The 17058-nt window shown below is 41.2% G+C and overlaps 1 protein-coding gene across 1 annotated transcript in view; it reads right to left on the minus strand.

The window, feature by feature from the left end:
- The window catches only part of CDS1 (CDP-diacylglycerol synthase 1), a 53303-nt gene that overhangs the window by 15721 nt on the left and 20524 nt on the right, over window positions 1-17058 (minus strand). The window contains exons 3-5 of the mRNA XM_087826744.1: window positions 16082-16178; window positions 10354-10451; window positions 8106-8245 (exon numbers count right to left, since the gene is read on the minus strand). Coding sequence (XP_087682870.1) covers window positions 8106-8245; window positions 10354-10451; window positions 16082-16178 — 335 coding nt within the window. The remainder of the gene's footprint in view (window positions 1-8105; window positions 8246-10353; window positions 10452-16081; window positions 16179-17058) is intronic.

Raw genomic sequence — 17058 nt, forward strand, 5'->3', positions numbered from 1 at the left:
AATTCAATAAACATCCCCTGAATTAGTTAAGTAAATTAGTCTCTTGCTAATATGTAGAGATGGAAAAACAGGTGTTAAATTTCAATTGAATAAAAGTATTTGCTGTATCAATCTATCAGGTATATGTATGGAATGTTTCAATTTCTGCATAATATAAAAATTAATAATAATTATTATGGCAGCTAACATCTATTGAATAGTTATGTTCCAGGCTCTTGTCTAAGTATTTTACAAATATTGACCCATTTAATCCTTCCAACATCCCTATGATGTTGGTACCTATTATCATAAGTCAATCGAAGAAAAATGCACAAAGGATGTTATTAATTTACTGAGTATCACAGGGCTAAAATACATTAAACCCTCAGATCCTAATGACCCTTAAGAGTCTGTGGTTCCCACAAACCACTATCAGCAAGATTCAGATTAAGAGTGACTTGAAATTTCTCAGAACTGTATTATAATAATTGTAGTAAAATATAATACTCAATTTCAAGATTTACAAACGGTATTAGTGTTTATATCCTACAAATTTATTACAATAAAATTTTACTAAATAAAAATTTTACCTAATTAACTGAAATATCTACCAAAATAATGGCAGCAAATATGAAACACTTTTTGCCCAATATATCAGTAAACTCCTAAAGATAAGTATTTTTTTTACAGAGGTAGATTTTGGAAATGCATATACCAAGTTTAATTTCAGATAAGTCACTCATGCATTCTATTCTGCAACGTCTTTACAGAGTGAATTCTGAGATAGAAAGTAGTCAACTAATGTATCCCATATGAAAGAAATACTAGACTTAGTACATATAAGTCATACTTACCAAGGCAATTCTACCCACTAGAGTAAGCAAGGCTGATACTACTCTGACCAGAGCTGTGAACCAAACAGCAGCTGCCTTTAGCTATATTTTGATGACTGATTTAAAATATCAGTGTAATACAAGGAAGGTGACAAAGGAAGAGAATGCATACTGGCTCCCAGATCCTACCTCACCTCCTACTAGACACCTACAGAGTAGTCTGACTGACTGAACTGCGAAAGAAATATAGAAACATTTTCTGTGTAGAGGCACAATTGAAATCCATTATGCCATTTTCTTGAGAGAAAGAAAGAGAGCGGGTGGGGAGGGATTAAAACATGGAATTTGTGGCACTGAAATCACCAGTAGTTCAAAAGACCTCTTTAAAATGATTGCTTTTCTTCTATAGCAGGTGGACTTATTTTGTGGCTCAAGCAATAATGTAATTACTATGCTGTTTTATGCCATTGGTCCACGGTTAAGGGGGCAAATGTAGATTGGACTTGGTTCAGAGAGAGGCTAATGGAGTAACAGCAGAGCAGAGACAAGGCAGATATTCTGTCCAAAAGGAACTCTCTGACCCTCCTAGCCAACCTTGGGAACCTCTCAACATCATTAACCAAGAATTATCTCCTCACAAATACTACTGCAACACATATGGTTTTCTCTGTCTTGAAATTATATAATACCATTCACTCTTAAGCATTTCTTCAAACAGAATTACCGGCAAATTTAATATTTTCCTAATGGTGATTTTATCCAGGACAGTCTTGGCAACTCACTTTTACCTGATCCCATCTCACCATTAAGTCAACCCGTGACATGCAGCTTTTCAGGATGCTCTAACAGACACATTAAGATAACACAGTTCTCTCGATTTGGGTGCAGGATATAAAGTGTTTTCCTAGCATAACTAAGGTTAAAGATTAATTTTAAAGAAAGGCAATCTGGAAACATGGTAGTCTTTTCTATCTAGCCCTGCTACTGCTGGTTTAGACTGCATTGTGTGTCCCAGGATCCAGTATTTTTTATTTGGATCCATAGTTTTACTTTTTCCCTAATTACAAATAGTATTTGTATGGTTATAGTTCCAATTAAAATCATAGGATTTATTATAGTATTGTAAATAAAAGCATTCACTGAAAAACACTTCCTAACATACAGTTCTTCATATGTAATTATGCTTAGTTACACTTACTGATCACCACATATGTACAGAGCACCGTGCCTGGTGCAGTCCACGCCAAGATGTGTGCATCCTGTTGCCTAGCAACGAGGAGTTCCCAGGTAGGTGGGAAGAGCCAGTGACCCAACGGACTAAAGGGAGGCCGAGTCAAAAAGAGCAAAAGGGAATGAGATTTATAAAGCAGTCAGGAGAAGTAAAGTGGGAAAAACACATTAAAAAGTCCAAAAGATGGGACAGAGGAATTTCAGAAAAGTTGACAATAAAAAAACACAACTTATTAGAACACTTAAGATGCACCAGACAGAAGATACAAAAATAAAAATAAGATAAGCATTCCCATTCAAGGAACTCATAATCTAGCTGAAGAGGCAGAAAATATAAAGAAATAATAAAGCTGTTCTTTAAATTTACTATTGGTGATTAACCAATTCAGTAAACACATGTAGTCCTGATTTCAACAGACAGTAAGATAGACTCAGATGAAATAATGGAGCTTACTGACTCATCCCTCATTCTTTCATGTGGCTGTATTTTTTTCATTACACTTACATAACTAATCAAAATGCCAAAATGTTTCAAACATCATGTTAATTAGATTCAGAAGCACACAGCACTGTGTGTGCCCATATTCAGACACTAGGCTACATCTGAGTTATTTAAAAATGGTTTTAAGTGATTATGCATTGTAGAAATTGTCATGCAAACCAACCTTATTAGCTAAGACAAAAGTTTTCTATTAATCTTTGTGGTGAGTTTAAGGTATTGAAGAGTAGCATGTATATAGCTTCTAATCATCTTTAATTCAAAAATTACAAGTGGTTCTGCAGATACAATCCCTTGTGAGTAGTTATTTGTGACATCTTTCTAAAGAATTCATCAACATCCTTTGAGATCAGGACGTTTGGGGGAAAATTCTAAATGATATATAAATTTTTGCTATAATTTAATTTTATATGTCCACTGGTCTCATTGAATTCAAAATATCATACTCAAGTCTCAAGGGTTTTTAAAAGGAAATAGAAAAAGTTAGCCATGCATAAATACAAGTAAAATAAAATCACCATTTGGCTAAAGAGATAGGCAATGATAAGAGGGGTAAACAACTTAAACTTACTCTACCATCACTACCAGACGTGTAATCACAGAGCTGCTCTGGTTTCTAAAGAGCCCCAAATCCAAATCACAAAGATCTTCAAAAAATATCTCTAGACTCTAAAGAAAATATTTGTCCTATTACTTTCACTCTCACTGATTTTTCTCTTTGCTATCAGTTAAATTCATTTTACAACAAAATTACCTAATTGTCAAAATGACTTCCAGGTCCTAGTCAGAAAGTCATTTTGTATATTTAACAAGACATTTAATCTTGTGGGCTGTGGAGAGGGGGTCAGACCTGAGATACCTACATTTTATTTTAATAAAATTCAATGTCAATGAAATAGCTTGTGCTGTCTCTGCTTTTTAAATTTGCTAAGACCTATACTTTCCAAAGTCAAGGGAAAAAAAATATAAACCTGGTTGGGATTTCTGTCTTAAAATGGCAGCTTGACTGCATGCATTTATTTCTATTCTGTTCCAGCAACCCACTGAAATAACCAAAAGAAATTAAGGCAAAACCCACAGAGCAAGAAAACAATAAAGATAAAACCCACAGAGCCAAGAGAACTGAAGAAATGACAAGGAAAACAGAGGAGAAATGGCTGCAAAATTTAGAAGCTGGGAAAGACACTGGACAACTTTTGGCAGACCTAAGAAATCAGGGACAGCGAGTAGTATTTTCTAGAGAAAACTGAGCAGAAAAGTCTCAATGGAAGGCAAGGGTAAGGCCTGGGCTTCTAAACTAGAACATTAAGCAAAAGTCTCCTAATAATAAGGATAAAAATATTTTTAGACATTTACCTTCTAAGCACATTTCATAGGAAACAACTGGAGGCCATGTTTCCAGCAATATGAGGGTGTAAACCCAGAAACTGGAAGGCACAGGAGAGAAGAAAGGAGGCGGCCAAATCATGAGCACAGGTGCTCAGCAGGCCTACCAGCAGCCAGTCCAAGTAGGAACACCACAGAAGGCTCTGGAACAGGGGTCTCCAGGAAAAAAGAGAACTGATACAGCTCTGATTTGTGTGAACATCTGAAGAAGCCACCAATAGATGTGGGACAGACCAGAAGGAAAAATTAAAGATTGCTCCACAGAAATTTACAACTGTGGAGAAAATGTGAAACAGTTATTAGGTTTGAGAAAAATGAAATGTTATAAAAGAATGAAAATGTAATCATAGATGCAATACAAAGAGTGCTCTTTTAGACATCTGTTGAATGATGCAAATCTGACTTTTAAAAAGTATGTATCTAAATCAATATCTAAAATTTTTATATGATTGGGAAACTTTAATGAAAAATAAATCTATAATTCTAACTTTATTCTTAATCTAAAATCATAAAAAAAAAAAATGTGGCCCTGGCCAGTGTGGCTCAGTTGGCTAGAGTGCTATCCCGCAAGCCGAAAGGTTGCGGGTTCAATTCCCGATCAGGGCATAAACCTCGGTTGCGGGTGCGATCAGCGGTCAGGGCGAGTATGAGAGGGAACAGATCAGTGTTTCTCACATAGATGCTTCTCTCTATATACTCTTTTCTCTCTCTCTCTCCTCTCTCCCTCCCTCCTTCCCTACATATCCTCGGGTGAGGAGTAAAAAAACAAACATGTGGCATAGCATATTATAAACAAACATATGTAATATTTATATATAAATACATATATTGTAAATATATAATAAACCATGTCAGGGGGGGAAACTAAGTAGGAACAAATGTGAAAGTTTCTTTGGAAATGATACTCTGTTATATCAATCAATATACTTAAAAGTTTCTTTACTACAATTTGCAAAGAAAATTTTCAAATATATGGAGCGGCTATTAAACAAGTACTTTTTAAAACCTCCATTAGGGAGTAATTGCTATTTAAGACTCTAATGAGAAACAATAACTTTTTACCTGGGACAATTAAAAAAAGAAGCTGGAAAGATGGCGGCAGACTAAGTGGAAGCTACACTGACACTCTCCCGGGACCAAACTGGAATTACAACTAAAATATAGAAAAACCACCCTGAATAATCAACTGCAACTGAAGATGAGCTGGAGAGCACCCTCATAACCAAGGAGGAAAAGGGGAGACCACACAGAGACTGGTAGGAAGTGCAGAGGCGAAAGAGGGCTGGCTGGGCTCCCACAGGCAGCAGCTGAAGGTCCGGGGGAGATCTCAGCTGTGGGGGTTCCCACCGAGGACTCTGGGGCCTGAACCCCAGGCTGGGCTTCCCAGCCCAGAGCACCAGCACTGAGAAAGGTGCCCACACAACATCTGGCTGTGAAAAGCAGCTGGGCTTCTGTCTGCCAGAGAGAAATAGCTGGAAATGCAGGCACCCTCTTAAGAGCCAATGCACAAAGTTTCCTGTGCAGTCAGTCATCTGGGGGTCCAGCCGGGGGAGGGCAGAGGGGACTGGAACTGTGTGAAAAAAATATAGAGTTGTGGGCTCTGGAGACAGAGCTCAGAGGGCACCCCTCTAGATTCCTGTGCCGAGTCATTCCCCCATTCTGCAGAGGCAGACATCTACCTTCCAAGCAGCTTTTGCCTGAGGGAGAAACAATTTCCCCACCCTCCTGGAAAATCTCTTGCCCTACCCCATGGAGTTTCCACAGCCTGGGGCTCATTAAGAGAATCAGATTAATCAGCCTGCAGGCAGAGGCAGACTTCAGAGTGCTTTAAGTCTCTGCCTGATCTGCTTCTTGGAAAAGCAGACTTTGGTGTGCATCTTGGCCCTGTCCAAACACATCCAACCCCAACAGAGGGGACCTCAAGCAAGCCATGGGTTGCTGATAGCTCCAACCAGGGTATTCAAGACCAGTTGCAAACAGTGTCTGACACTGGCCTGCAACAGAAACCATCCAAAAAGACTGAGAGTCCTAACAGGCCTACCTAATACATAGAAACAAACACAAACAGGCAGCCAAAATGGGGAGACAAAAAAACAAGCCCCAAATGAAAGACAAGAGAAGTCCCCAGAAAAAGAGCTAAATGAAATGGATAAATGTAATCTATCAGATATAGAGTTCAGAATACTGATTGTAATGATGCTCAACAGCATGGAAAAAGATACGAAAACTATGAAGGAAATTAAGAATGACATAGCAGAAATACAGAATACATTGGAAGGAATAAACAGCAGGTTAGAGGAAGCTGAGGACTGGATCAGTGAATTAGAAGACAGGGTAGAAAAAAATCACTGAATCAGAGATCCAAAGAGAAAAAACAATTAAATAATACATGGAAAGTCTAAGGGAGCTGTGGGACAACATGAAAATATAACAATATTTGCATCATAGGACTGCCAGAGGAGGTCAAAAGTAAGCAAGGGTTAGAGAATCTGTTTGAAGAAATAAGGGCAGAAAACTTCCCTAACCTGGTCAAGAAAAAAGTCACACAAGTTCAGGAAGCATAGAGAGCCCCAAGCAAGAAGAATCCAAAGAGGCCCACGTCCAGACACCTCATAATTAAAATGTCAAAAATTCAAGACAAAGAGAGAATTTTAAAGGCAGCAAGAGAAAAGCAATCTGTTACCTACAAAGGAGCTCCCATAGGGCTGTCAGCTGACTTATCCTCAGAAACTCTACAGGCCAGAAGGGAATGGCATGAAGCATTCAAGGTAATGGAAAACAAGGATCTGAAACCAAGACTACTCTATCCAGCAAGGCTATCATTCAAAATAGATGGTGAAATAAAGGGCTTCCCAGACACAAAAGGCTAAAGGAGTTTATCACTACAAAACCAGCATTGCAGGAAATGTTAAAGTGACTACTGTAATTAGAAGTAGAAATAGAAGCACTGCAAGAAATGTTAAAGGGACTGCTGTAATAATAATAAGAAACAGAGAGAAAAACATAGGCATAAAGAATTAAAATGGCAATAAATAAGGACCTATCGATAATAACCTTAAGGACTTTAAGGGAGAGATCAATAGTAACACAGTCCTAGTCATGGTCTTTAACACCCCACTGACTTCACTGGATAGATCTTCCAGACAAAAAGTCTACACAGAAATAGTGACTCTAAATGGCACATTAGATCAAATGGATTTAATGGCTATTTACAGAACCTTTCACCCCAAAAGTGCAGAATATACATTCCTCTCAAGTGCACATGGGTCATTCTCAAAGAAAGACCATATGTTAGAACACAAAACAAGTCTCTACAAGTTTAAGAAGATTGAAATCATATCAAGCATCTCAGATCACAAGGGTATGAAATTAGAAATCAACTACAGTAAAAGCACTCAAAAACATTCAAACACATGGAGGCTAAATTACATATTATAAAACAATGAATGGGTTACCAATAAGGTCAGGAAAGAAATAAAAAATGTCCTGGAAACAAATGAAAATGAGCACACAACAACCCAAAATCTATGGGACACAGCAAAAGCAGTCCTAAAAGGGAAGTTCATAGCACTACAGGCCTACCTCAAAAAGTAAGAAAATGTTTAGTAAACTATCTAACCCTACAGCTTAAAGAATTAAAAAGCTCCCCTGTGAAGCTGTCCAGACCAGGGCTTTTGTTTGCTGGGAGTTTTTTTTTATTACTGCTTCGATTTCATCAGTTGCTATTGGCCTATTCAGGTTTTCTGATTCTTCACAATTCACTTTTACATAATCTCACTCATATATGGAATCTAATAAAACAGACTGAGGAACAGAATAGGTGCAGAGGGATAGAAGCATGGAACAGACTGATGAATCTCCATGGGAAGGCAGGGGTTGGGGAGTGGGTGGGGAGAGAGTAATCAAAGAACTTATGTGCATATATGCATAACCCATGGACACAGGCAATAGTGTGGTAAAAGCCGGTGGGGGGCAGATGTGGGGTGGAGGGGATTAATGAAGGAAAAAAAGGGGTGATATCTCTAATACTTTCAACAATGAAGACAATTTTTTTTTAAAAAAAAGCTGGATTAAAATATAACAAATAAAGGATGTTATGAATTTAAGTAACATAAATAAAAATAAACATGTGAAATATATCAGCTACATATCAATAGAGAATGTTTCCTTTAACTTACCTGCCAGATACAGAGCAAATGATATAAATCTATGGTAGCGAATGAGGAACTGAAGCTGCTCTTCTCTTTGAACAAATGTAGCAAAATAATCAGCTACAGTCTCTCCATAGAAAAAATAGTTTACACAGAGTAGAAAGTACCTGTAATTTAAAAAGTTAGTTAGCTTTTTTATATTTGAAGCATTTCCCCTTCAAATTCCATAAAACTATACTCTACATTTTGATGAAGATACAAAGATCAAAACCAAGTTCAGAAGACCAGTTCAGGATACAGGCCCCCAAAATGCTTTTATCCTGTTTTAAACTTAATTTCAAAATTACCTGTCAACAAAAGTTTATTGAATATAATTTATACCTTTACTTAGCTCAAAATCTCATGCTGGAGACAGATAATTAGGAAATATAGAAAATACTTTCAACCTCTCCCCCCCACCTCTCTCCTTCGCTCCGTCTTTCCTCTAATTACTCACAGCTCATGCTTTTTAATAGTAGAGATCCTAAGCCAAATTCCCACCTGCCCCGCACATGCTGGCATCTTCCTCCCTCTCCTCAATGTTCCAGATGGACTCCTGTGGAGCAGCGATTTTTAAGGGGTAGCAGTGGGGATGGGAGCTAGCAGCAGGTAAAAATCTCCAGTAGAAACTTTCAAAAACTATATAACTTCCATCCCTCCTCCAAGGTCTAGTATATCTTTTCCCCCAGGGAAAGGTTGAACCCATGAGATTTTGCTGATGGGAGCTTGTGTGAGGCAGGGGAAAAGGCTGGGAAACACTGCCTTAGGGTTCCTAGTAAGTGCCCCACCCTCTGAAGGGCACAGTGGTAGGTGGCCTGGAGAGCAGGAAAGGAAAGGGGTGGCTTCCCTCTGGATCTCACAGGTGGAATTCGGCCCCACTGTTCTCAAAGAGTAAAGGGCAAGCATTCTCATGTCTATCAGCTGTGCTACCGTTTTTCCATTCCCCTACATTGGAAACTGTCTTCGACTCCTCTAGGAGGCTATCAAGGCCTACTCCCGCCCCCCCGGACAACCATCTGCCCACTCTTCCTGAATAAATACCCTCTGCTCATGGGGACAGGAACGTCACCATCTGGGGCACACGCCTCCTCACTCCCACACCTCGAACATGCCAACCAGAACACCCCTCTCTCTCAGGACCCAACAGGTTCTCTCTCACCCTCTCCGTGAGTCACCTACAATCACTGGAGCCTACCCTGACCTACCCTCTTCCCTAACTTAGAATCAATCCTGCAAGGTTTCACATTTAATTATTCTCCCACTACTTCATCCACCTAACTTTTCCTGTGCACTCTGACACTCAGGGAGAAAAATCAGCTATTACCAAAACCAAGAAACCATTTTTTCACTATTCTGAACCTCAAAGGTGATACATTTGTTTTAATAAGATGCTGGCCCCTCTGGCTGATACTAATCAAACAACTATGTTCAAAGGCCTGACCAAGTAGGTTACTCATGAACTATCATAGTACCATGTTTCCTGGTCAGGGTCTTGATAACTAAGGATTGCCCCTGGATATTTTATTTTACTAATTTTTAAATTGCATTTGCGCACATACAATATTTCATGGGCTGGTAAGTTAGCCAGTGCTGTTTACAAGGGGGCCTTACACACTGCATCAGAGTCTTCCGCATGCCCGCCCTGCCTGCCTAGCCTTCAGGTTGCATGTCATGGGGCCCGAGGCCTGGAGAGGAGACCAAACCAGAGCAACAAAGGTGGGGTCACCCTCTCCTCCCACTGCCCCTCCCCCCCCGGGCCTATGGAGAGGGTGGGGCAGATTGAAGGGGCAGAGATGGGAGACAGACGTTCAGCTTGGACTTTCCCCCTTGAATACACCATTGATCAACTCAACTGAGGGGGGAAAAAGCAAAAGATTACACATTTGCAACATTTCACAAAATGAAACTTATGCTAAAATTGTAATTATAAAGCATATAAAGTGTGTCCAATATTGAGGCTTGTTTTTTTAAACAGGACAAGAATGGTGTATACATTGTACATAAATTAGATATCGCTACAAAGAGTGAAAGATGAGCTATGAAAATTGTTGTGTTGGAATGAGAAAGCTGAAGGTGATTTTCCTCTTTTCAAAATTCAATTGCATTTTAAAAACTTATCTTTCTCCAGAATCAATCTATAACATCAACTCTGTGGATACTAACGGATCAGAATGCCTCCCTCACAAGCTTGATAAGAGAGTCAGACTTTCATATCTGAGGGCTCCAAGTCACTTACCAGCTGAGTGTTCTGAACCATGGCAGGTCGTAGGAACGATAGACTCTGTAACCTATGGTGATAATTTCATGGAAGCATTTCACTTGGATGCCCAGAACCTGAAACCAAGAGAAAACACTGACATACATTTCTCAGTGTTTACATTTGTGCTTCATCGTTTAATAAGTAGCTTATTGTCATGTGTATTTTAGCCTATTCATTTTTAATTATTCTAAATGTCAGTAGCAAAAATTCAATACTTGACATCTCTAAACTCAAGTGATGTCCCGCGGGGTGAGCAAAACAAGGTTTTATAGAGGGATCCTTCCTGGGGTGGGAGGTGATAGTATAGTTTCCAGTTGGAGGGACATGACCTGGTGGGTCACAGGTAACTAGGTTTTACAACTTCATTTCTTGAGGTCGTCCGTCTCAAGATGAACAATCTTTTTGTCCATTTTGTTTCTTCAGTTAGCCTAGGAAAATGATCATATATGAAAGTTCGCTTGATTATATTTATGTTGAACCATACACTCTGGAATAGTTGCCACAGATAAAGGTACTGTCAGGACCAACGGCTGAGACACCTTTCCCAGGCATCCAGGGCTCTGGGCACGGTCTTTTCATTCTCCCAGCGGTGCCGAGCCTCCCACAGCCAGCGACGCGCATCTCTGACCAATCCAAGCGTTGCTCCCTTGGCAAATGATGAACAGCTTTCTACACTTACAGCCACTTGGGCCACTCAATTGAGTCTATGCTGTGCTGTCTGCATACCTAGTAAATGAGTTTATATGTGTGAATCTCTTTGTGATGGTCTATGCAGTGGTCCTTCAAACTGCTGCATCCACCGTTCCGGGTAAAGGTAATTCCTGAGCATATACAGTGCTTGGCCTAAGTCAATTCCAAGACTCAAAGAGCAAATGGCGAGTTGAACACTTATTCCCATCAACGAAGAGATTAACATCTCTGTGCATACAGCAGACTAACTTTTTCAACCTCTTAAGAGTAAACCAAAGGGCTTTATGAACAGGCCTGGAGCTAAGAATGGGTTTTATACTTTTGAAGAGTTAAAAACAAAAATCAAAGATTATGTCACAGAGACATATGTGGCTTCTTAAAGACCAAAATATTACTATCTGGTCCTTTGCCGAACAAGTGTACCAAGCTCTGCCCAAGGAAATACTTTGGGATTTCTTGTGTGATATCCACAGCTTAGCTTTCTCAAACCTACTGCTCAGGATATTCTTAAACTATTTTTTCCTACTCTATTTACTACATGTTCAGTCACATACTTAAAAAAGTAATGTCCCCTCAGCCACACGGTGAGAAATGATTACGCCAAACTCCTATAAGGCGTTCTTCTAGGAACAAGTCATAAATGTATGTTATAAAGACAAGAGGAAATTTAAATAACTGTCCTTCGAATAACCTTTGTACATAACACACGAAGTCATTTTTAGACAAAAATAATCACAGAAGGGACAATGCTAGATGTTAAGATAAAGTGGCAAAGCCGTGCTATTTGTAGAACCCAGGGCTTTTAAGATACCAAACACACGGATGCAACGTCCATGAACACAGTCGCTCATGGCATCATTAGCACTACAGTTAAGGTATTTTATGGAGAGGAGTAATGCCAATAGCACACACATATATTCCTACGATTGTCAGTTACAGCTTGCCAGCAGAATTAATATGGAACTGCTGGGAAAACAGAACACAGGACTCAAACACTAGAGTTAAAATCCTTAAAATATATGCGTGTCTTCCAGGGCTGGGTGATCACACAGAAACTGATACTCCGCACCATCAATGCTGGGAGCAGTGCTCATTGGCAGAACTCTGTTGGCCCAATTAATGTGTTAAGGGCCCTAAAAACCACCACCAGTATGGAAATGCCTGTTCTGCCAGTTACTGACGATTCAGAGAAATCATATAGGACGTCTGTTCTCACAGAGGCACCGTCTGTCGCGGAGGACACACGCGACTACCAATACCATGTGGAAATAGTCACATGGATATAAACAAGCACAGGCAGGCAAAAAAAAACTGTGGAAGGGGGTGGGGGTGGGGGTGGGGGTGGGCCACAGTCGGGGCAAAGCGGGGGACACAGAGTGACGCCTGTAGGAGAGGACAAGGCCCGTGGTCAGAGCTGCTGGAACACTGAGTGGGGGGTGAGAAGCAGAGAGAGACCAACCGGGTCACAGGATCAGGAAAGGGCACAAAAGACGGCACAAAGGAGTTTGTGCTGGTCGTGAAAGGGCATGATGGGGCGGGGGCGCCAGAAGATAACAGAGGCAGAGAGAACTAACTGCAGCAGCAGCAAAGGCAGAGACAGACCGCAAGGCGGGCGGGACACCGCCGTCCGGGGGTGCGGAGAACGTCCACCTGGGACAGTGGCAGATGGGCGGAGTTCAGGAACGAGAGACGTCGCGGGGTGGAGCTAACAGGGTTTGGTGGTCGGGGCAAATGGGGGGCTAAGGGAGAGAGTCCCGGGGACCAAGGGTTACACCAGGGAAGGCTTGGGAAACAGATTCACGCAGGATGGCTGGGGCTGGAACAGAAGTTCAGGCCTGCGCATGTTCAGTCTGAGCTGTGGTACCTATGGTGTCGCTTTGGGAATCTATTCAAAGAAAACAATTCTGCATAAGAAAAAGCTTTACATTCTAATATATTTAGCATAGCGTTATTCACAATGAAGAAAAGCCAGAACATAGCCTGAGTGTCTAGAAATAACACAATCGTTTAATAACGTATGAGGCACTCCATCCCATCGAGCAGACCAATGCATTAAAAAGCTGATGGCTGTAAAAGCTGTGGCAACACGAAACATTTGATAAGATAGTCGGTTTACAAAGCAGGATACAAAACTTCAGTCACATCGTGACTACAGCCATGGTTTTTAAAACACAAAAGGAAGGAAGGATTAAAGGAAGCATGTCGAATGGCAATATTAATTGGGCTTTGGTGGTTGATGATTGGGTTGAGGTGATACTTTTAAATTATCTACTTTCCAACGTAACTTTAATATACTTTTATAATTCTCACAATGGGGGAAAAAATTAAATATACTATTAAAAAGTAAATTATAGCCCTGGCTGGTTTGGCTCAGCGTCGGAGCGTCGGCCCTCGGCCTGAAGGGCCCGGGGACTGATTCCGGCCACGGGCACGTGCCTCAGTTGCAGCTCGATTCCCGGCCCCGGCTGGGGTGCGCGCAGGAGGCAACCAATCGATGTGTCTCTCTCACATCAGTGTTTCTCTCTCTCTCCCTTCCACTCTCTGAAAAGCAATGGAAAGAATATCCTTGAGTGAGGATTAGGGAAAAAAAAAAAAAGAGTAAATTATATAATGTAGATTAAAATAATTATTGTAAGAGTTTCCAAGAAGGTGGGGGAAGGGACTCTTACAATATCTTCTCTATGCCCATATCTGCCTTTAAATCTAAATAAGCTTTAGTAAATCCATCATTTAGAAAGTGATTCCAAGCTGCGCCTGCAACAATCAAAGTACTATGCATAGAAGTTTGAAGGAAAAAGCTCATTTTAAGGAACATGGGTATGAGTTCCATCTTAAAACAGCAGTTATTTCCTAGAAGTAAGTTTTTAATAAACTTCTCTTGAATTTGTCATTTTTAAGGGCTGATATTATTAGGCAAATGCAAGCTAGATAACAATATATATGACTCAAAATATAAATGACCTAGTTAGAGATATGAATGGAAATAAGACTTTAAAACACATAGAAGTATTATCAATTGAGTACCAACAGTATGTGTGTCTACGTGTATATCTATATTCCTTTAATATAATATCATAAACACAGCCTATGTATGTATATATGTGTACCTGTGTGCAGACACGGGTATGCACGCATATGCAATAAACCTAGATAACAGCAAAACAGTTCGAATCTACTTTAACTAGATCTACTTATATTCTTCTCTGATTAAGCTCACCAAAGAAATAACTTGTAATAAAACTGTATTTTCCTTTCAGAGTTGGAAAAAAATGAGTAACAAAGCCCAAGTGCTTTAGGTATGTTTATGATTCTCTTTTAAAAAAAATCAGAATCCAAATATGCAAGGATGTCTTTAAACGTGTTTTGAATTCTGTCATAAAGGAGTGGTTAAAAATCAGTCTCTGTCTACCGAGTCTGGTCCTATTCACTGTACCGACTGTTTAGCTCAGAAACCATGTCACTTATTCTCAGGGAGCCCACGGAGTCAGTATATCAAGGATACAGGTGCTTTGCAATGTCTCAGTCAAAATTATCTTCTAAAGGACAATCAGAACTCAAATAATCCCCAGGATTTTCAATGGCTCCTTAAGGCTTTACAGATAAGCCCCAAACTTCACACAGTGTTGCAAGGTCCTCCAGAATCTGGTCCCTAATCATTCTTTCAGGTTCAAAGGCCCTGTGCTCTAGAAGGGCACCGCCTGCTTTTCCCTGACACGCCCGCTGTGAGGGCCTTTGCTCACAGCACGCACTGACTCCACGCTGATAGAGCCTCAAGGTCCACTCAAAGTCCCTTAGTACACAAGCCTATGAGCTGTCTGCACCATGCAATCCCTTCTTCCAGGCTCAGCCACTCGCCACACAGCACTAAGTGCTCTGCACACACTCACCCTTCACTGCCCAAGTCCCGAGGCTGTGCTGGTCATCTGGCACCCGTAGCCCTCGGCGGGTTCAGGCCGGGAAGACTGGGCGCCGGGGCGCTTCTTTCCAGTCACCCCTGGACAACGCTCACCCTGCCTACCAGGCTTTCAGACTCAGCACCTTCTGCCCTCACATTAAATCTGTCCTATCCATTATTCATTATTCTTTGTATAAAAACAAAACAAAAACACCTCTTCAATTTCTTACTCACTTTTGTGACCTTGATATCCCCAAGGAAGTACAAAATTAAGGAGAAGACAAAAAGAAAAGTGATAGGGCTTTATGGTGCTCAGAAGAGCTACTTCAAGTGGCTTCAGGCGTTGATGGAATTTTCCCCCCAGTCGTATCTAATCTTATTTCAAAAGGTATCCTTTTATAGAGTAAGAGGAAAACCGTATCACATCGCCCAGCGCTCAGTGCTCTGAATAGGACCGACCAAGGAGGGAGAAGGCAGGTGAGACGGGTAAAGAGAATTCTACGTCCCCAGGACACAGGGAGGTGAGTACATAAGGAGAGGCGAAACTAACCGAGATGGGATGAAGCAAAACAATAAAAGGGGCACCGCACAGCCCCGAGAGCTGGCTCCCCCGCTCGCTGCTAGGCCGAGCTCGGCACCAGCCGCGAACCTGCTGAGCGAGTGCACTTCTCCCTGCCACCACTCTGGGCTTCAAATGCTTCGTGCTGCTTTGGCTATCAAGGCTTTTGTACACAGGAACCCTCTGCTGTGACTCTCCTTCCCCAAGTTCCCTCTTTCTCCACGCAGACTCCTATCAGCCTTCGGACCGTCAGGGATGTAGCTAACAGTCACGCATGTTGAAGTCACGTGTGTGTGTTTCTGTTTTACCTAACGCTTGGCGCAACGTCTGACGAAAGGACATGAATCTATTCCACGTGCATGGTCTCTGCTGAACACATTCAACGGACACTTTGCAAACAGAAAAGATGAGCTCCGTTCATTTCATGAATTACAAGATGCTTAAAGGAACTAAATTTGCTGTTGCCGAGTGTTAAATTGCCCCCTTTTTCATGACATGCTCAAATTACTTCAGTGCTGGAAAACAAAGCAAGAGCTACTCAGGGAGACGTAAATACTTACAAGCAGCATCAGCATAAAAGATCCCATATAGATGATCAGGAAAAACAATGAAATCATCGTCAGAGTAAGAATTCCCCGAATCCACCAGTTTTTCCACCTGCAAAGAAAACATTTATAAAGTTACCACTTAATGTATTCTTACAGTATTTTTTGTGTGTGATTTCAGTAGTGAGTTACCAGACTTAAGGATTTTCCCTAATTATGCTTTAAGAATCCCTCACTTCACCTTATAACAAAAAACAAACAAACAGCATTGGTTCACTCACTGAGAGCTAAGTTAAGTGTAGATATTACGTTAGCCAAAGAAAAAACTGAGTTCTGTTTGTTGTAAATGAAGATGAATCATATGGACGTGTGCACATCTGCCCCAGGATCATTCAGACACGAAGGAGGAGCCAGGTGCAAAAGCCCCCTAAAAAGATGACCAATCCTTTGGGGTACTAGACAAGAATAATAGGATTTTAAGGTGAAACAGGCAGAGAGCATGACCTTCCAACGAGGAAGAGCAACAAGAGGCTGACACGGAACTGAAACTGGAGAGCGCAGCGATTTCAGTGAAATGCAGAAGGCGCGAGCGGTCGGCCGCAGAGGACAAGGCCACGCTGAAAGTCACATCCTTCTACCGCTCAGGTGCTGCCTGCTTTCCTTGGTTAGGGACAGGGCCCTGAGGAGAAAAGCATTTTCTTATCCTTGGGCCTCGGCTTGTTCCTCAGAGCAGAGCGTCCCTGCTGGCACACTCAGCTAGCTCCCGGCCGTCAGAGAATCGGTCTCCCTCAGTCCCTGGGCATCTGTCAGTCAGGGGCTGAGTCCCCAACTGCTCCCCCATCCCCAAGGGCCAGTCACTTCATCCGCAGTGTACCTCACGAACCCTGTCACTCTTTATGTGGCCACGTCATGAAGAATGTCAGCAGCTGCTGTATGAAATGTGCAGAATGATTCTAATTACACCTGTGCATGGACGACGATTTCTGAAATCG

Source organism: Miniopterus natalensis, chromosome 1, assembly GCF_054644295.1.
Source record: "Miniopterus natalensis isolate mMinNat1 chromosome 1, mMinNat1.hap1, whole genome shotgun sequence".
NCBI classification, from domain to species: Eukaryota; Metazoa; Chordata; class Mammalia; order Chiroptera; family Miniopteridae; genus Miniopterus; species Miniopterus natalensis.